The sequence below is a fragment of the Hippichthys cyanospilos genome, chromosome 19, assembly GCF_059441005.1.
Source record: "Hippichthys cyanospilos isolate Australia breed blue-spotted pipefish chromosome 19, RoL_Hcya_1.0, whole genome shotgun sequence".
Taxonomy (NCBI): domain Eukaryota; kingdom Metazoa; phylum Chordata; class Actinopteri; order Syngnathiformes; family Syngnathidae; genus Hippichthys; species Hippichthys cyanospilos.
In genome coordinates, this window is record NC_142387.1 from 6,482,357 (window position 1) to 6,500,063 (window position 17,707).

At 37.3% G+C, this 17,707-nt stretch overlaps 1 protein-coding gene across 1 annotated transcript; it reads right to left on the reverse strand.

Moving 5' to 3' along the window:
• Window positions 1-48: 48 nt before the first annotated feature.
• nsmaf (neutral sphingomyelinase (N-SMase) activation associated factor) lies at window positions 49-17,514 on the reverse strand. The gene is made up of 31 exons (XM_088402043.1): window positions 17,407-17,514; window positions 16,016-16,102; window positions 15,194-15,272; window positions 14,988-15,049; window positions 14,711-14,747; window positions 14,516-14,566; window positions 13,680-13,751; window positions 13,532-13,579; window positions 13,403-13,455; window positions 13,185-13,314; window positions 13,019-13,090; window positions 12,833-12,941; window positions 11,001-11,177; window positions 10,508-10,587; window positions 8,892-8,982; window positions 8,753-8,816; window positions 8,270-8,321; window positions 8,044-8,164; window positions 7,376-7,507; window positions 7,268-7,310; window positions 6,119-6,285; window positions 4,936-5,047; window positions 4,808-4,866; window positions 4,677-4,744; window positions 3,616-3,683; window positions 3,417-3,540; window positions 3,258-3,341; window positions 1,750-1,900; window positions 797-899; window positions 588-697; window positions 49-468 (listed from the first exon to the last, which is right to left on the reverse strand). The coding sequence occupies exons 1-31, from the start codon at window positions 17,442-17,444 to the stop codon at window positions 374-376; spliced, it is 2,739 nt and encodes a 912-aa protein (XP_088258169.1). The 5' UTR covers window positions 17,445-17,514; the 3' UTR covers window positions 49-373.
• Window positions 17,515-17,707: the final 193 nt, after the last annotated feature.

Genomic DNA, 17,707 nt, shown 5'->3' on the forward strand with positions numbered 1-17,707 from the left:
GATAGTGGAAGTCCTATACAGTGTAGCATAAACCAGAGACGGGAAAGGTTTGTTTTCCTAACTTTTTATGCAAATAAAAATCTGAGCAGCATCACAGTCAATGAGTATCGCACATTTTGCAAAAATGCCCACAGTAGAAAGCTGAAGAAAAACAGCACATTTAAAAAAAAAAAAAATAGCAGCCTCCTATTGTGATGGATAAAACTGCAATTGGACATTCTTCTCTCAATATACAGATGGCAAGATACTAACATGACCTTGTTATGGGTGTAACAAGTTGCTGGGGATTTGGGGGGGAGGGTCTTTCGACGTTTACCTATTGCGTTGCATGGATGGCTTTATTTTTCAACAAATGTTCTACAAAGTGCGCGCTCTAACTGTGCAGCTTCCAGTAGATGATCTCTCTGTCTTCCCCGCCTGTGATCACTGTAGCACACAGTTCATTCATCCACATGGCTGTGACTGCACCTGAGCATTTAGAACAGATACACAATATATTACGATATAACGGAAAGACAGTAGGGTATTATACCATTTATATGACTAAACAGTGTCACTGTATGGTTGTTGGGGGAAGAGAGATGCACCTGAATGTGCTGAGATCCTGGAGGTGACAGTGCTGCTCATCAAGTCCCACAGCAGGAGGTCACCTGACTGACCTCCACACAGCACCGAGTTTCCGTCCCAGCAAAAGCACCTGACGCGACCCATTTCATTTCAGTGAACAGTCATATTGCATTTGCGTAAACGGGCAATTTGGAGAGTCATTTTTGCTTGGTGGAGAAGATGGCATTACCTGAGTTCCTCCTCCGATTTCACAGAAGAGATCACCATTCCTGTCTGAACGTCAGTGACCTTCATGAAGAAATCGGCCCCAATGCTGAGGACATGTCGACTGTCTAAAGAGGACCAGAGGGTGCCCACTTAAAATCTTGGGGAGGCACACCAAAACTAAATTCCATAATTTCAGGATATCATTATAGCTTGTTCTTAAATATAAGACAAAAGGTGTATTTTTCTTCCCTTGCTACGTCCTCGCAATAGCCAGACAGATCACTCCCTTTAATAATAATACCTGCGGATGGCTTTTGCAGAGCAGATGAATCAAATGTATAAAAATGTTATTGTAAAAAGCAGGTGACGGTCAGTTAACAATAAGTTCCGATTCAGTTGTTACCAATGTTAAAATCATTTGAATCACTTGAAGTATGGGACATATTAAGAACACACAATATCCACTATTTCTGTCTAAACATATTACATCAGCCTTCTAGATATCAAATCAGACAAAAAATAGGTCCAGAAAAATGCCATTCACTTGTTGTCATCGTTAGGAACATAAAACGTTTCTATGACGTTGGCCTCTGAAAAATATAAATTGCCCGTGCATTGTGATTAGACAGAATTCGATTATATCAGATTCTCTGCAAAACACAAGCTACAATATGATTTGTTTGATCTGCCTATCATCATTTTTGCTTAAAACGGTCAGAGAAATGTCTCAGTATTATGCAGTGACAGTCTACACCCCAAAACACTGGAACCATAACATTGCACATGACACACGCGTCTTGGATTTCAAGTGTGAACCATGAACACGCACAAATTGCAGCTTATCTGTTGTACTTTACTGCCCTCTGGTGGCACTTTTGTTTCAATGCGCTACAATAGATTGAGTGAAGGAACGTCATGGAGAAGTAAGTAGTGGTGTAGTTAATGACCGCTTTGCATGATAAAAAGCCAACTGACCCGGACTGAAGGACACGCAGTGGACGGTGGCAGCGTGGCAGTCGACTTGCTGCAGGGTTCCGTAGGTGTCCGTGTCCCAGATAGTGACGGCCCCATCTTTACATCCTGACACCAGCAAGGTCCCCGATGGATTCAATCCAATAGCATTCACCTGAATTTCGGACGATAAAGCCATTAATAGAGCATGAGGAACACAGCCGTATTTGTTATGAGAATCTTTGAAATTCAAGGTCATTTGGGTTATAAATGACAATCACCAGTCACAACACTCCATGATACATTTTGGGGGATTTTCTTGACTTTTCTCAAACTATGGGGAATATTTTATGCAAGTAATTGATGCTTCCTCCGAGAAAAACTTTTATACTTGCACATACTGTAGATTCCGCTAAAATGTAACTCAACAAATGTCTTCACTCACTTCAAAATATAGGAAGGATGGCGCCAGTGTCAAGGGTGGCGATTTTTGGGCAAATCAGATGGAAAAAAAATCAATTAAACTAAGGAAACTTATGTGCTATTAGGGCTGCAAATAACAATGATCATGTTCCCTCACTACGTGGCGGTATCGCTCTATCACGGATTTTCATTCATGATCATAATTTTTCTATTGCAGGTTTATTCTCTATATCAGGGGTCACCAACTCCGGTCCTCGAGGGCACCTATCCAGCATTTTTTCAGTGTAACCCTCCTCCACTGCACCTGATGCAAATTATCATGATCATTTTGGTGCTCCTGCAGAGCTTCTTGATGAGCACATCCTATGAATCAGGTGCAGTGGAGGAGGGTTACACTGAAAAAATGCTGGATAGGTGCCCTCGAGGACCGGAGTTGGTGACCCCTGCTCTATATTATATTTTTTTTCCTTTTAATTTGGACCAGTCAAAAAAAAGACAACAATTTTATGTTTGTATTTTTAACAAAAGAAACAAAGTTTATAAAAGGAACCCCCCCGAAAAAAAACAAAAAATAAACTCAAACTCGTACATTGATTTTCATTTATAACCATTACTTTATTGCTAGTTGACCTGACCATTTTTCTTAATATTTTTCCCCGTTCTAAGTCAGACCAGACAAAAAATACAGTATATATCAAGTTTGATTAAAAGGTGAACTGGATTATGAAAAAAAGTTGAATTTTCATCCCATTATTCAAACACAGCCTGTTATTAAATTTTAAATGAATTAGGATTCAGTTGCTGGTGTTGTCAGTAAAGTAACATGTCAGAAAATAGTCAAATTTGGTGACCACTGTTTTTTTAAAGTTAAAGCAAACGATTTTCAACATAATAAATTTGATTGAACTCTGATAATATAATTGTGAAGATGAAATTCTGAGGAAGATTTTAAATGTAAAAACAAATCTAAATGAGTCATCAATTATCAAAGATTATTACTGCATAATTTCGTTCATATACAAGTAAATAAAGGGAACAAATCGAACTCTCAGATCAATGTGCTACTATTGTATGTGTCATCAAAGGATGACGTTTTATAGCCAACTCACCCCGGCATCATGTTCCAATTCAGCCAGCAGCTCAAAATGTGATCTCTTGTTACCGCACAAAACCTCAGGATCACAGTGCCACACCTGCGATATAAACGGCAACAAACAATCTTGACTGCTCTCATCAAGTCAATACTTTTTGCGTGGTAATCTTCTCACTTTAACGGTAGAATCCCAAGATGCTGTGTAGAGCTTGTTGTTGGACCAAAGCACTTTACTGACAGCGTCGTCGTGACCCATCAGCGTGTCCTGTCGCCTCCCGTATGGGATGGAATAGAAATAACTAGAGGACGAGGAAAAGCAGCTGAGCAGATGACACAAAATTGAATTTAAATAAACAACATTATACCGTACATACACATTATTATCCCACGAGGAGCACACCACAATTTGTCCATCTGCTAGCACCAGGCATGATGACAAGGCCTGAAAGACAGTTGAGAAGCTTAGGAATGATTTAAACTGCAATTTAAATTTAGTGCTAGTCATTTTTTATGTAAATTTTCACATATATGATTTGTTATAGAACACATGAAATAATCTGCATGTGCTAATAGCCATGCATCCAACTATACAAGTAATATGCAGTGACAACAGGGGAGTACATTTTAAATACTTTAAAATATAAATATTAGCATTCAGTCACTCTGGAATGACTCATTAAATTAGGTTAACCTATAAGCATTTACCATACTTTAAAAAGTATAAGTCAAGTTTCTTTTCTTAAGTTTCAATCCCGATGTCAGAGGCTCAACTTATAAACTCAAAGACCAGACAATATTTTACACTCACCTGTGAAATAATTCGTAAAGGCGGCAAATACAGCTCAGCACAAATAGATTAATAGCTCCTCTTTTGCGGTGATATCAGTTTAGTAAACAACATACGAATGAAAATACTCAGAGGGACAGTCTGAGAGCTTACTTCAAACACTTATCACTTCTCCTTTCAAGCGGGGAAGTAAAATGACCAAGGCAAGATAAACACATTTACCAGATGTGATCCAGTTTTGTTTTTGTTTCTTCAGTCCATTGAGCCAGAAGTGCAACGAGACATACAGGAGAATGTTCTGCCTTCCAAGCCACTGAATTTTAGTAAAATAGCCAAACGTTGCAAGAAAGCCAGTCAATGCTTCAAAATAAATTGTCCCATCAGTAGTAAATCGATTAAGTCTTCCCAGAAGCATGACCGTGACAACAATCTACTTGATAATTGAGCATGAGCAGCTCTCAATGTAAAAAGTGTGGGTTTCTTTTGTTGATTGACGTTCATTTTTTAGGTTCACTCTTTTATATGTAAGCAGTAAAATCAGAAGTCAACTTACGCTTGAGTTTTTGTAAAATTCACCTAAATTCTGGTATAAACGGGGGAGTCGACATACTCGAAAAGAATGGCATTTGAGGTCCATGTGCTACATACCACATTGGAGAAAGACATGCTCCTCTGAAAGTCCTTTAATTCTTTGGAGAACATTTTAAGCGTTGAGTCTGAAACACGATGGAGAAAATATCAAACACAGAGTGGGAGACACTAACAAATGTGACTTGTACCTTGGGATGTGCTGAAAACAGACGCTCCATCTCGGGTCGCAGTGACGGCTGTCACTGCCCTGTGCATTCATGACAATGTTACCATCATAAATCACCACCGCTTTATGCGCTGTTTTGAGCTCACGTACTCTTTGTGGATCTTGTGTCTGGAGGCCGGTGCCAGACGGCCCATGTTGGACCATGCCATCTTATAGCTCTCTTCTGTCAAGTCCTCGAAGGAGGAGTCTTCGTTTAGGGAGCCTGAGAAGCACAAGACCAGACACAACTGAGAAATTGGCATGTAATATATTTTAGTGCTGTCAAGGGATTAAAAGAGATTAAGTAAAATCTGCAAAGAATTAACCTACCGTATTTTCCGCACTATAAGGCACACCGGATTATAAAGCGCACCCTGGATTAATGACATATTTTAAAACCTTTTCCACATATAAGGCGCACCGGATTATAAGGCGCACCCTCAATCAATGACATTTTAAAACCTTTTCAATCACAATATAGTAATACTCAAAGTAATAACAATAATTTCTCAAATAAGTCTAAACTCTCAATAGCATAATAACTCAATGTAAATATGATCAATCTTGTTCAACTGTAAACACACAAAAGAAAAAGGTAAAGCTTACTTTATCAGTTCAAAGGCTTAACTTATTTCATTCATTTAACAACCTAACAGATGTAGTTGTAACCATTTATCTTCTACTGTATTTGCATCCCAAGTGTTTGCTTCAATCTTTAGTTTTGACCATCAGGAGGAATGCTGATGTTTCCCTACGTCAATCGGCAAAAAAATTGAAAATAACATTAAAATAAAATAGCGCCCATCCTCTCTGTCACTGACTTGCTCAAACTTTCTCAGGTTTAGTTTGGCAAAGCACTTTGCTATGGTTAGCTACTTTAGCATCTTTGTATGCCAAACAGGGTCCACTTGGCAGCCAATCAGGGTCCACGTCAGGGTGAGATTGACATGTTTTCCAACCCTCATGACTCAGACATGAGAAGCCCGGTGCATAAGAACGCAACTCAACAGCACACAGAAAAAATAGTTAGAAAGAAAAAAACTGATTATTGCAATTGAAAAACAATATAATTATTACTGTAATTAATTGATCACAATTATTCTGTTACTATGATACCCCTTGTACAATTATTCAGGAATTCATGAAACTATTATGACTTAATTACATAAACATTTAAGATTGACTGCTAATCCCTCCCCTATTCACATTTCTACTTATTCAAAATGTACTACAATGTCCTTGCCTACACCAACATAAGCCCCATAATAAGAATGGTGAAGAAATAAACAGCAACCTGGGGTTAGTTCGCTGATTGGTGAGGAGAGGCTGGAGCTCCTGGTGATGTTCTGCGACTTTGCCGTGATCCTCTGAGGATGAGGAATGGTGAAGAGTTGCGTTGGGGTTTGGCCAAACTCTAGTATTTGTGTCAGCATGGCCACCCTCTGGTCTGGGTCCTCAATACTTTACAAACATAAAAGTCGGTGTTGTAATTACACTTTTTTTTCCCACATTTTGTGACGTTAGAACTAAGGCTGCGCGATTTAGCCGAAAAAATAAAATCTCAATTTTCTTCAATCATTCTGGATGATTACGATTCAAATTGAAGAAATAATCCCAAAACAACATTTCTTTAAATGTTTGACTTATTTAAAATAAGTATTGAGAAATATTCTGAGAAAAACAAAAGATAATGATTTAAAATCACTTTTAACGTAACCTTGCGCATATCTTTCTTCAAAAGGATAATCATCTTTTTATCATGTCAGCATTAAAAAGTTAATATTTTATCTATCTTAAATTTGATAACTAAATTACTTTTCATGGAAAATTAAGACATTTTCTACTTGCTGTTAATTGAAAATGATGGTCATAAGAAGTTCATTAGCTAAACTGTGAATGACTGATGATTACCTGAGTCTTTGGCACATATGATGTCATTTTCAGTTGACAGCAAGTGAAAAAAAATGTGTTTAAGTATTAATGACATTTTAGTTTTCAAATTCAAACCACAAGACGTAATTTTACGTTGTTAAGAGTCCAGACATTCATTCCCCTGTTCTTATTTATATATTTTTCAAATATTTTTAACTGTTAGGCTAATGATTGCTGGAATTGAAAGTGTCAATTATGGACAATTTATTGCTGAAAATGTGTAAATAACAATTAAACAGTTAGTACCAAATGTACACATCTTGTAAACTGCCCATCTTGCATTCTGCCACTTTTGCAAAATTACAAATCTCATGATTTTGGCTAGGTCTCAAATCTTCAATTTTTAAAATGACAAAGTAAGAATAATAATAATTAAAAAAAAAAAAACTTTAATTCATTGCCCAACCCTAGTTACAACCGTATTTCAACATTCATTGTACTGCAAAGTAAAACAAATCCACTTTTAAATTTACAGCTGCCATGACAAATCCACATTTTCTTTATTTCTTACCTGTCACAGTCGATGCCACCTTCATACGTCAGTGGGTGAAAGACTGCGAAAGGATGAAATCACCCTTAGCACATTTTTTGACGATTCCATAATGATGCTTAATTTTACCATTATGGGCCTGGACTGCTTCACTTCCTCTCTGCTTGTAACCAAACACCAAATCGATCCACTCATGCAGGTGCTCCGACACAAATTGACTCTCCAGCGCCATCTTGTGCTTCTGTAGGAAATCTCGAGCATCTGGAGCGGAAGGGCAGAGATATCAATGGGAGTCCATTTCAAGATCATATTATCAGGCATCTTAAATGTACCACTAGGATTGACGAGTCAGCAGATGTCATCAAGGACACACAAATGTGGTTTTTGCATAAGTAGTTTGTTCTCTCTCTCTCTCTCTCTCTCTCTCTCTCTCTCTCTCTATTTTTATACATATTATCAGGCCTCTGATGGTTACTTCTAAGACACATTGTCATAAGCATTGGCAGCACATCTCTATTTATCCATCGTTGTGTAGCAAAATCTACATTTACTTAAGATATACTTACACACAAATTCAAATTGAATTATATCTTTGGTCATTTTACGAATAAGCTAATTAGACACAATTTAAAAAATAATACAAATAAATTAAAAAATAAATAAAACCACATAGTAGTACATTTAGAATGAACAGGAAACTTAAGAAACAGTAGTGGTCTCATTTTATATTTAATCAATATTGTCAAATTATCTGTACGGGAGTGTGCTCGTGTCATCACATATTGACAAAAACTTACCTGAGGCCCAAGGTGGGAGGTGGACATCGCCGACAAAGCTTCCGTTCTGCCGTCGGCCCAGCTCAAGTCGCAGATTATTTTCCAAAAAGCTAGTGTCATCCCCATAAAATTCTGGAATTAACTAAGGAATAAAAGACGAAAACGACCACAAACTGAAATAATGACAAAGTACAAATGATACATCACTCAATTAATTATGTTCTACAAATGAGCAGAATCATTGTACCTCCTTAAAGTCTGTTGCCCCTTCTAAGCAGTTTTTCCATGTTTCACCGATGCTGTAAGAGACAAATGGATAGGTCATTATGACAACAAGAAAACCAACATTAACTTCTTTTCTACCCAAACCGTGGTAATATATCTGTTATATAAATTATGACGTTTCATCCCAAAGCGTAGGTAACACACTTTTCACCTAGTTGATTAGATGTGATTCTCAAAAGGGGGTACTTGAAGGAACTCTATGGGGGGACTCCGGACGTTAAATAAAACAAACATGCGAAAATTATTTAAAAATAATAGTTGAATCAATTTCATGTTTAAGGAAAAAAATAGTTCAAGTTTCTGGTACAGAAAGGGTATTAATTTTTGTTTTTTTTAGTAATTAATTGGTTGGGAATGAGTTTAACACAAGTCTTTTGGAAAATTTATAACACACAAAGCCCAAAATGATTATTGTCATTCTTGTAATCATACCAAAATAGTTTACCTGTTAAACATGCGATCTGCATGGTCAAAGCGGCCATTCTGCAGACACAACATGTGTTCTGGTGCTATGGGAAAGGGAACCAAAGAAAATGCAATCAAACATTGACTATCCGCCAATTATCCCAAGGTGCTTGACTTACCCACTCTGACCAGGTAAAAAAGAACGTAACCCGGAGAAGAGTAGTGGCTTCCGTACATGAAGCGAGGCTCGGGCATGCCTCTGAAGCGACACTGAGAAAGAGAAATGGATCACAACTCACTTTGTTTGACCTAAGCAATATTTAACATAAATTGGGCGCTAAATATAAAACAGACAAATGTTTCATTTAGGTTATGTGAGAGTGAAAGGCACTAATTCTACACATCTGAAAATCACAATCTAATCATATTTTTCCAACATAAATGATTATTTTGCAACAAGCATCACTCGTGATTCACAGTGGGCTCCCGGTTTACGAGATTAATCTGATCCACGGTTGGGACTGTAACGCGAATTCACCGTACGGCGGGCAATTCAAACCTATGTCAATTAGCTAATGCATGTAAAACCCCAGGTAAAAACATCACAATTGTATATACATATTATAGTAGTATAGCAAGTGCTACTTATATATAATATACACGCATACAATTAAATAAGATCATAAATAAAAATATATAAAGGATTTATTTACCTTTGGGTGACACTTGTTATGGCCATATTCCCTAGTAAGGGTAGCCTAGGCTAGGCTACCTTGGCTTTCTTCATATTTGTTGATTATCTCCAGCTTTATTTCCATATAATTCATCTTCTTACTTCTCTCTTTAACATCACTAGCAATCTTGGAACTCATGGATAACCAATTCAAGTTTCAATTAAGCACTAAAATGCATAATACGATATTGAATGCACTCTCTAAGGAGATCAAGCCTTTAGGCAGCCATCTTTATGATCCCGTGCGCCGACCAATCGTAAACCTGCATCTTCGTAACGTCCTCATCCTCATAACGCTGACCAATAGTGGATCGGTATATTAAGGAGTCGAAACGCTGACCAATAGCAGACCAGCATTGTAGTGACGCCTTCCAGTGGAGGCAGTTTGATGCCAACAGAAAATAAGAGCAATTAGCTAAAAAGGCCTCAAGAAGGAGGCAAAACAACAAAACACAACCAACCCCACAGGCCATGACAATTGTTGATGTTAATTGTAAAGCGGGATAAATGCCTTTAAGAGAGGACGTGAAAAAGAATGTAAGATAGGGATGCCATAACCCGGGGGTCCACTGTATTTACTAAAAGGAGTCCTTCAAAAACTGTCTTTTTATTGGTTTATTTTAGAACATCAATGATTTAGTCTTAAAATAAACACTGTAATCAGTGATACATCGCAATATTTTAAATCAGTCCTCAAATATTGGGGCAAACCCCTCCAGGGGACACGAGGAGATGACATGTGAAGTGTAATTGCAATAAAATAAGGATTGACATTTTCTTTAATTATTTCAGGCACTTTGATGCATTTGGTTCTTTTCTTCTGTTTTAGACTAGCTTTTAACCTGTATGAATGCTGTAAAAGATTATTTCTATTGTTTAATTCTTTTGTTAATATTAAAAAGTACAGTTTTAGGTATACCATTTTATAGATAAAAATCTTATTTGCAGTTTATAGTTTATAATTTATAGTATAGAATGGCTCCTTAGAAAGACTCAAGACCTATTGTTCACAGTGAAGAGCCGAAGAGTCTTTTGAAAACATCATGTTACGAAGGTTCTCACCAACAGTTGGTCCAGGCGCTCTTTGTTTAATGCTCCAACTGGTTTGCTGAGATCCCTGAATGTTGCTGCATTTGTCATATCTGAAAAACATAAGGTAGAATACCAATTATTTCTATACTTACGGCATTTCATTATTGCTATGATTCCTATACCCACTGGTAATTTTTTTGAAAAGCTGTGGGACGCATTGTCCCAATGGGAGTGAAAGTGTTAAAATATTTGACCTACATTCTACATTGTCTATAAGTAATCTTACAGGGTTTTTTTTTTTTGAATGCCTGTTTCACATGCACAATTCAACACCCTGTGGCATTATGGGGGAAAAAATTAATTGTACTTGTATTTATTTGAATTACAACAAAAGTCGAGCAATTATCGATACTCATATCAATCTGGTTTAACTGGTCTGCCCTGCTTTCCACCAAATTAGACTATGTGTATAACTCCTAGGATATGTACATTGCTGTGTTGTACGCCTGTGATGTCAACGCACCCAACTGTGTACTAGTGTAGTCGGCAATGACCCAAGGGAAGACGGGGTACTGGGAGAGGTCGTTGCAGCTGCGGTCGGCAAGGTTGTTGAGGTGGAGCAAATACTGGTAGTTACTCAGGTGGCCGCGCTGCCATTGCAGCATGTAACTCTCTGCTGTGTGCTCTGTCATGTGGTTCTCTGGTAGAAAAAAAATAAAATAAAACACAACATTCATGAAGCCTCTCCATTTTGTTGTCGAGCGAGGTCCGTCCCCCTGGCAAGGAAAGTCTTGCCCTTAGAAGATTGCCGAGCGGTTACGGCCATACTCACGAGCAAGGTTAACTATGCGTGCACCTCCTTCGTATTTTTTTATTATCTCCTGCTTGGTTTCTATTGTCATCATCCTCTTACTTCTTCCTTTACCGCCACTTGCAATTTTAGAAGCCATGTCTAACAGATAAAGTTTGCAAAGTCTTCACAACATTCCTTCCTTCCGTTTTTCACTCATTTTCTCTCCTTCCATCCCGACCAGCTGTGCCATCAAGCTAGATAAAGGCGTTCGGCCAATAGCATATTGGCATTTCTGTGATTGACGTGACGCCGGCCAATAGCATCTCCATGAGTGAGACCGGGACTGTGACCTTAAATGACCAATAGCATATCGGCATCTCCGTGACTGACTCCGTGACTGCCACCGTGACTGAGACAGTGACTGTGACATTGTAAGAGCAATAGCGTTCAGCGTTACCGTGACAAGCGTGAACATTTGATTTCGTTGATGCAGCAAAGCGAAAATAATTGTACGATCACATTGACCAGCATGTCGGCATGTCGGATTGTTTGTAAGACGAAAGGTTTGTGCGTAAGAGAGAGACAAAAAACGCTGCGGTCCTTGCTCGTAAATCGAAAAGTTCGTAAAAGAGGGAGTTCATAAACCGGGGGCCCACTGTAATATAATAATGGACTAAAATATTACATTATTCGTTGGAAATATGTATGTTGTTATACCCCAAGGATTATGGAAATTTCTGATACACAAAAATGGTTCTGGCAAAAACCTGGGAAATAATCCATGTTAATGAAACTACAGCTTTACATAAATTGTATTTGCATACACATGCACTGTACTCACTATATTATCAGCACATCAACATCCAGATCCAATCCAAAATGTATTCTGTCTTTGCAAAGATTGCAATGCTAACGTGTGATGACTAAAAACGTTATGACAGAAAAATTGACACGCAAATGATTTTTCTGCACACTTGTGTTATACTGAAATAAATTAAAGGTACAATTAACTCATTTGAATATTTTCAGCGGTTAAAAGTGAATATTTTCTCTGTAATAAATATAATTTATACATTCTTTTTCCTGTACACATAATACCATAAAAATCCCATTTTTCCATCAGCCAATATTGAAAATGACATTACATTTGCGCAAGGCTCAGGTAATGAGAGGGGCTGTTACAATTCAAGATTTTTATAATCAATTATTTTGTTGATCATTGTAGGTACAATTTGTGTATTACAAAACAATGTTTTATCACATTTAGGTTTATTTACTGACACAAAATATGAACTTTTTATTGCTAAAAAAATGTGGTAATGCTCAAATGAGAAAATAATTGGCACCTAAGTGAAAAATTTCCCATCATTTTTGCACATTTCTGTTAATTACTAAAATACTTTTACTCATATTGTTCCACATCTCTGCGATCGTCATTGTAGCACATTGATAAACTCTTGGAATTCCTGCTGGTGAACAAAACCAGATTCCGGTTCTGTTGTGTCTGATATGAGGATTGTGTTATCAGGAGAGCATTTATTCATAGCCTTTCATTGACTCACCCAGGAATGTGGCAATGAAGTAATAAATTTCATCTCTGTCTGCCGCGTTGTAAAACTTGAGATAGATGTCGGAGCAGAAGTCGTTCTCCGAACAGAACACTTCGAGCCCCTGCAAGAGAGGATAGACACGTTCAATGTAACTATTCTGTTAGTGCGCTATGCAGGCGTGCTTGTATTTGCACTGACCAGTGGTCTGAGCCCATGTCTTCTTTTGTAGATCCGCCTGACTTTATTCAGTTTGATCTGAATGACTTGCTCCTGAAGTGAGTGAGGAAGGGCATTATTCTTGAGCCGCATTGTACTGCAGCCCACAATTAGTATGCACACTTTTTCAGCATATCAGACAGCTTACCGGATATCCATTGAGTGGCTGAAAGTAGAGATTCTCATTAGTAATGCAGACGTGGCCGGGGTTGGAAACCAGAGGTAGGACCATCTCCACCGCACACTCCATGTGAGGCTTCTCGGCAACACTTTGAAAGCTTCACATAGAAAATTGGTGGAGGGGACACTCGTTTTCTTATAGTGCGTTTCATGGGATAAAACTCAAATCTCATTGAGCGCACTAACCAGAACTTGTCGAAGGATGTCCTTGCCAGTCGGGATTGGAGATTGGCTGTAATCTAAAAAAAAACACACACAAGGAAATGTGTAATTGTATGACTACTGTTACTCCAACATCAGTGTGCATGAAGTCACCATGGCAGTCTGGTCACCAAGCTTTTCCAGACAGGATGCTCTATGCAGCTGGAAAATGAAAACAAATCATCGATGTTAATATGATTTAATATAATTCTACACAGCTAAACATGCAATAGTTTCCAAATATCCGGAATGTCCTACATACTTGATGCAGAGTTTGAACGACATCCTCTGTTTTACGCCACACTTCCAGCTGAAAATTCACAGTCTTTGTGCCCTTTCAGTCAAAGCAAATGAGGTTAGTTACAAATAGAAAATTTTGCATTTTCACAGTGTGAGAAATAAAGGTTTGTGCTTTAAGTAGCTTTGCTGGACTTAATATACAGTAAAACGACTATTCATTAGGTACACATGCACAATTCATTGTGATGCAATACAAGAAGTGTATCAAAATCACCCTTTACAAAGACAACAATGCATATGTATTTGGCTTTTTTTTTCTCATCTTACCTTTTGTATATATAAAAAAAAAAAAAAGACAAACATGCTCGGTATAAACTATGACCACCATTACAAAAATATTTCTAAATGAGATGGCAAACATTTTCTTTACAATGCTGTGCTCTATCCACTATTCTAAACATGGCATGATTATTAATATTGTGTTAGTGGAATATGAATGAAGCAACAAAATGTAGTTGTTTTTTTTTTTTAAACCATCTCGGGTGGCGGCCATTTTGTCACTGGCTGGTGCCTAAAAATTATATCACAGCTTGTCAGGGCCAAATCTTGGGGAGGACTTCCCCATTAATTTTTTTCAAAATGTTTAGTATATCAATACAGCTCTTGTATAGCTCTTGTACAGCTCTCTCTCTCTCTCTCTCTCTATATATATATATATATATATATATATATATATATATATATATATATATATATATATATATATATATATATATATATATACACAGTAAATCAATAATCTCAGCAAAAAGAGCAAAAGCACACTGAAAGTCGACAGTAGGTTCACATCAGACTTACCCTCTCATTTCTGTAGGGTGAAATGATGCAGTTTTCTTTGATGTAAATAACCTGCAACAAAATGTTCGAAAATGTTGACTTTAAGGATACAAAACTCTTTAAGCAAAACAGAAGTAGAGTGGACAGGTCCAAATGATTGGGCCATGGCCATGCATACATTTTGAATCGATCGTATTTTTGAGACGATAACCCTACCTGTTCACATTGAATTGAAATGGAAGGGGGTTTGGGTCTATGAAGGAAAAACAAATATAACAATATGTGTAAACATGTTTTACAATATCTGATACGCTCATCCGGTATCAGCTTTCAAGGGTAATGTTTAATGCATCAGTGACCTTTTTATTCTGCATCAGTATGAAATGCGTGCGCTTATTTTGAGCATATAGTTGTGACAAACATGGTTGGAAGGATTGAAACCAGTTTGACAAAATAAACAACAAGAAGAGACATGCTTTTAACATATACTCACTCATTGAAAGGGTTGGTCTCTTTTTCCACTAACTCAATCTGGTTACAGTCCCGCAGTGGAATCTTTCAAAAAGGAAAATAATATGTATGCTGTAAATTTATATTGTGTGTAAGACATATATAAATTATATAGTGGACTGAGTTGTTCTGAAACAGATGCTTGTTTACTGGCATGGTTTATAAAGAAAAAACAAAAACAAAACAAACCTTTAAAATTGGCTCTGTAAAATCTTCTGGGTCAAAAATGATTGATCCGGAACAGACCTTGAATGAGCCTCGGATTTTTCTGGGATGAAAACAGTTGACAATGTTGTTTCAATAACGAGACTGGTAGACAGCACAAACGTACTATGCAAACAATCACAATAAATGAAAATACAATGTGATTTATTTATTAAAATAATTTCAGCAATTGATGTTTGGGGTTCAAATCTCAGCTCCAGCCTTTATGTCACAGTTTCTGTTTTTGCACACCGCTCCTAGATGTTTAACCCTTGTTTGATATTTTGTCCAATTTGTTGACCTCTACATGAAAGGGAAAGAGCACTGAAAGAAGTCACTCGGTAATTTAAATTTCACGCAAATGATGACATGTTAAAGTTCAAATTGGCACAACCATTTCATTATAACACTAGCAGGAGTGTGCAATCACTCAGCTAAATTACTGTAAGAATGATGTGGAAGAAAATGACCCCAAAATGGTCCAAAAACTGCTCAAGGGTTAAAAATTGTGGTTAGTTCTCAAACTTTGTGTTTTTGTCTTCTTTTTTTTGTGCGTCGGCATATCTTCATTTGACTGAACATCTTACTCAACGTCTGTATTTTGAGATAGTTTAAACATCGACCGATTTGTATTACACACTTCATATTCTAAGTGGTACTTTGAGTTTAGAAATAAAATATAGGGTAGATAAATATGGCTGGTTTGGATTATGTTTGAACAGCTGCTCAAGTTTGTCCACATGGATGTTCCTGAATTTAAACAATATAACAGCCCAGATGCTAGTGATAGTAGATAAAGGGAGTTACCTCTTTTTTGATGAGCTTCTTGTCACATTGTATGCAGTGTGCTGTTCAAAATAATACTCTTTCAAATCCAGCAACAAGAGGGAAAACCTAAAAGAGGGGGAAAACAAATATTTAAGACATTTTCTTGTTCCAGATATGCAAACGTTCAGTTAGGTCATTTTATTCACACTCTACTGTTACACCAGTCCATTTAGCCTGAACTTGCATTGTCAGGTTAATTATAGGAGATTAATTAAATATCAATCGCTGTATTCATTGTGGAAAGGTGGGTGCGTGTGTCATACTGGATGTTCTGGTTTGATCGCTTCTAACTGCTCCAACAGTGCTTTTGTATAAAGTTAAATGAAACAATGATGTAATGCCAGTTTATTTTTATACCAGCTTGAACCGAAACTTTTTTTTTTTTTTTTTTAATGTCTAGAAGTTTTTTCTCCCCTGGCTTTTTTCTGCTGTCACGTTCTGTCACGAAGCAAATGATTGTACTTGTTCCTCTATATATGAGTACATTTTAAACTAAATCAACTGTACAATAATCTATTGAACATTTCCATGGGATACTGAAGCAGTTTTAGGAAAATCATTTTTGCAAATCCATTAAACATGATTAAATTAATTGCATTCAATATGTTTAGCAAAAAAGAAAGCAAGAAAAAAAGATCCCACCTCGAAATACATCTTAGATTTCTAAAAAAATTGGAGCAACTTTATTGGAACATTATTGGAGTAAATATTTGACTCCCCAAAAAATGGGCATGTTGAAACGTATCCTTGCTAAACTGGTAATTAATTATGGCAGCATCGGGCAAACTAATAAGTTTCACGTGACGTCACAACCCAATTAATGCAACCCAAGAGCAGGATCACTAGACCTGCATGCAAGGAGGATGCGTTTCTTTTTCCTTGGTTACTCTTTTTAAGTTTATAATCTATTGTGTTGTTGCAATGCTGCAGAATAAAATAGCCCGCTTTGTTGCTAATAATTGACTTAATTATCGCTCTGTATACTGCAAGAGCATTATGCCAGCAAATCTGCAATTGCAATAATAAATAAATAACCAAAATGTAATTTAAAACAAAAAATCATCAGAGGTATCGAATATTGTCCTACTGAGCGTCATATGGATAACATGCTAGGCATTAAAATCTAAAACTACATTTCCCATAACCCCTCTATCTTCAGAACCCAGTCTACTTGCACATTTGAATTATGGTAAGCATGTCTGGGTTAGCGGCACAAGGACCTTCAGCATCGTTCATTATCTAATTGGCCGCGCCGTATGACTTTGTTCAAATGGCATTTCATCCACACATTCGGGAAGCCGCGGTAGCATCTCAGTCATTGCAGCACGTACAGTGACACCGCGCAAAGCCTAAACATCACGAATACAGACCTTTCCCTAGTTCGCTCTTTAGTCTTCATAAAGGCCATGACTGTACAACATCCTCCTGTGGGACCCAAGAAGCTCAGTCACACGCCTGTAAACAAGGAAGCTTCCGCCGCATCACGTGACCCTACATTTACGATCTTTGTTGAAGACAAGAGCATCCAAACCGCACACTACTTCGAAAGACATGTTTCTAATATAATAACTCGAACGATTATATACATAAATAAAATCTTGTATTCTACACTCATGCATTACAGAGGGGGAAGCAAGTCATTCATCTTTCGATGCAAAGTGTCCCATGTCA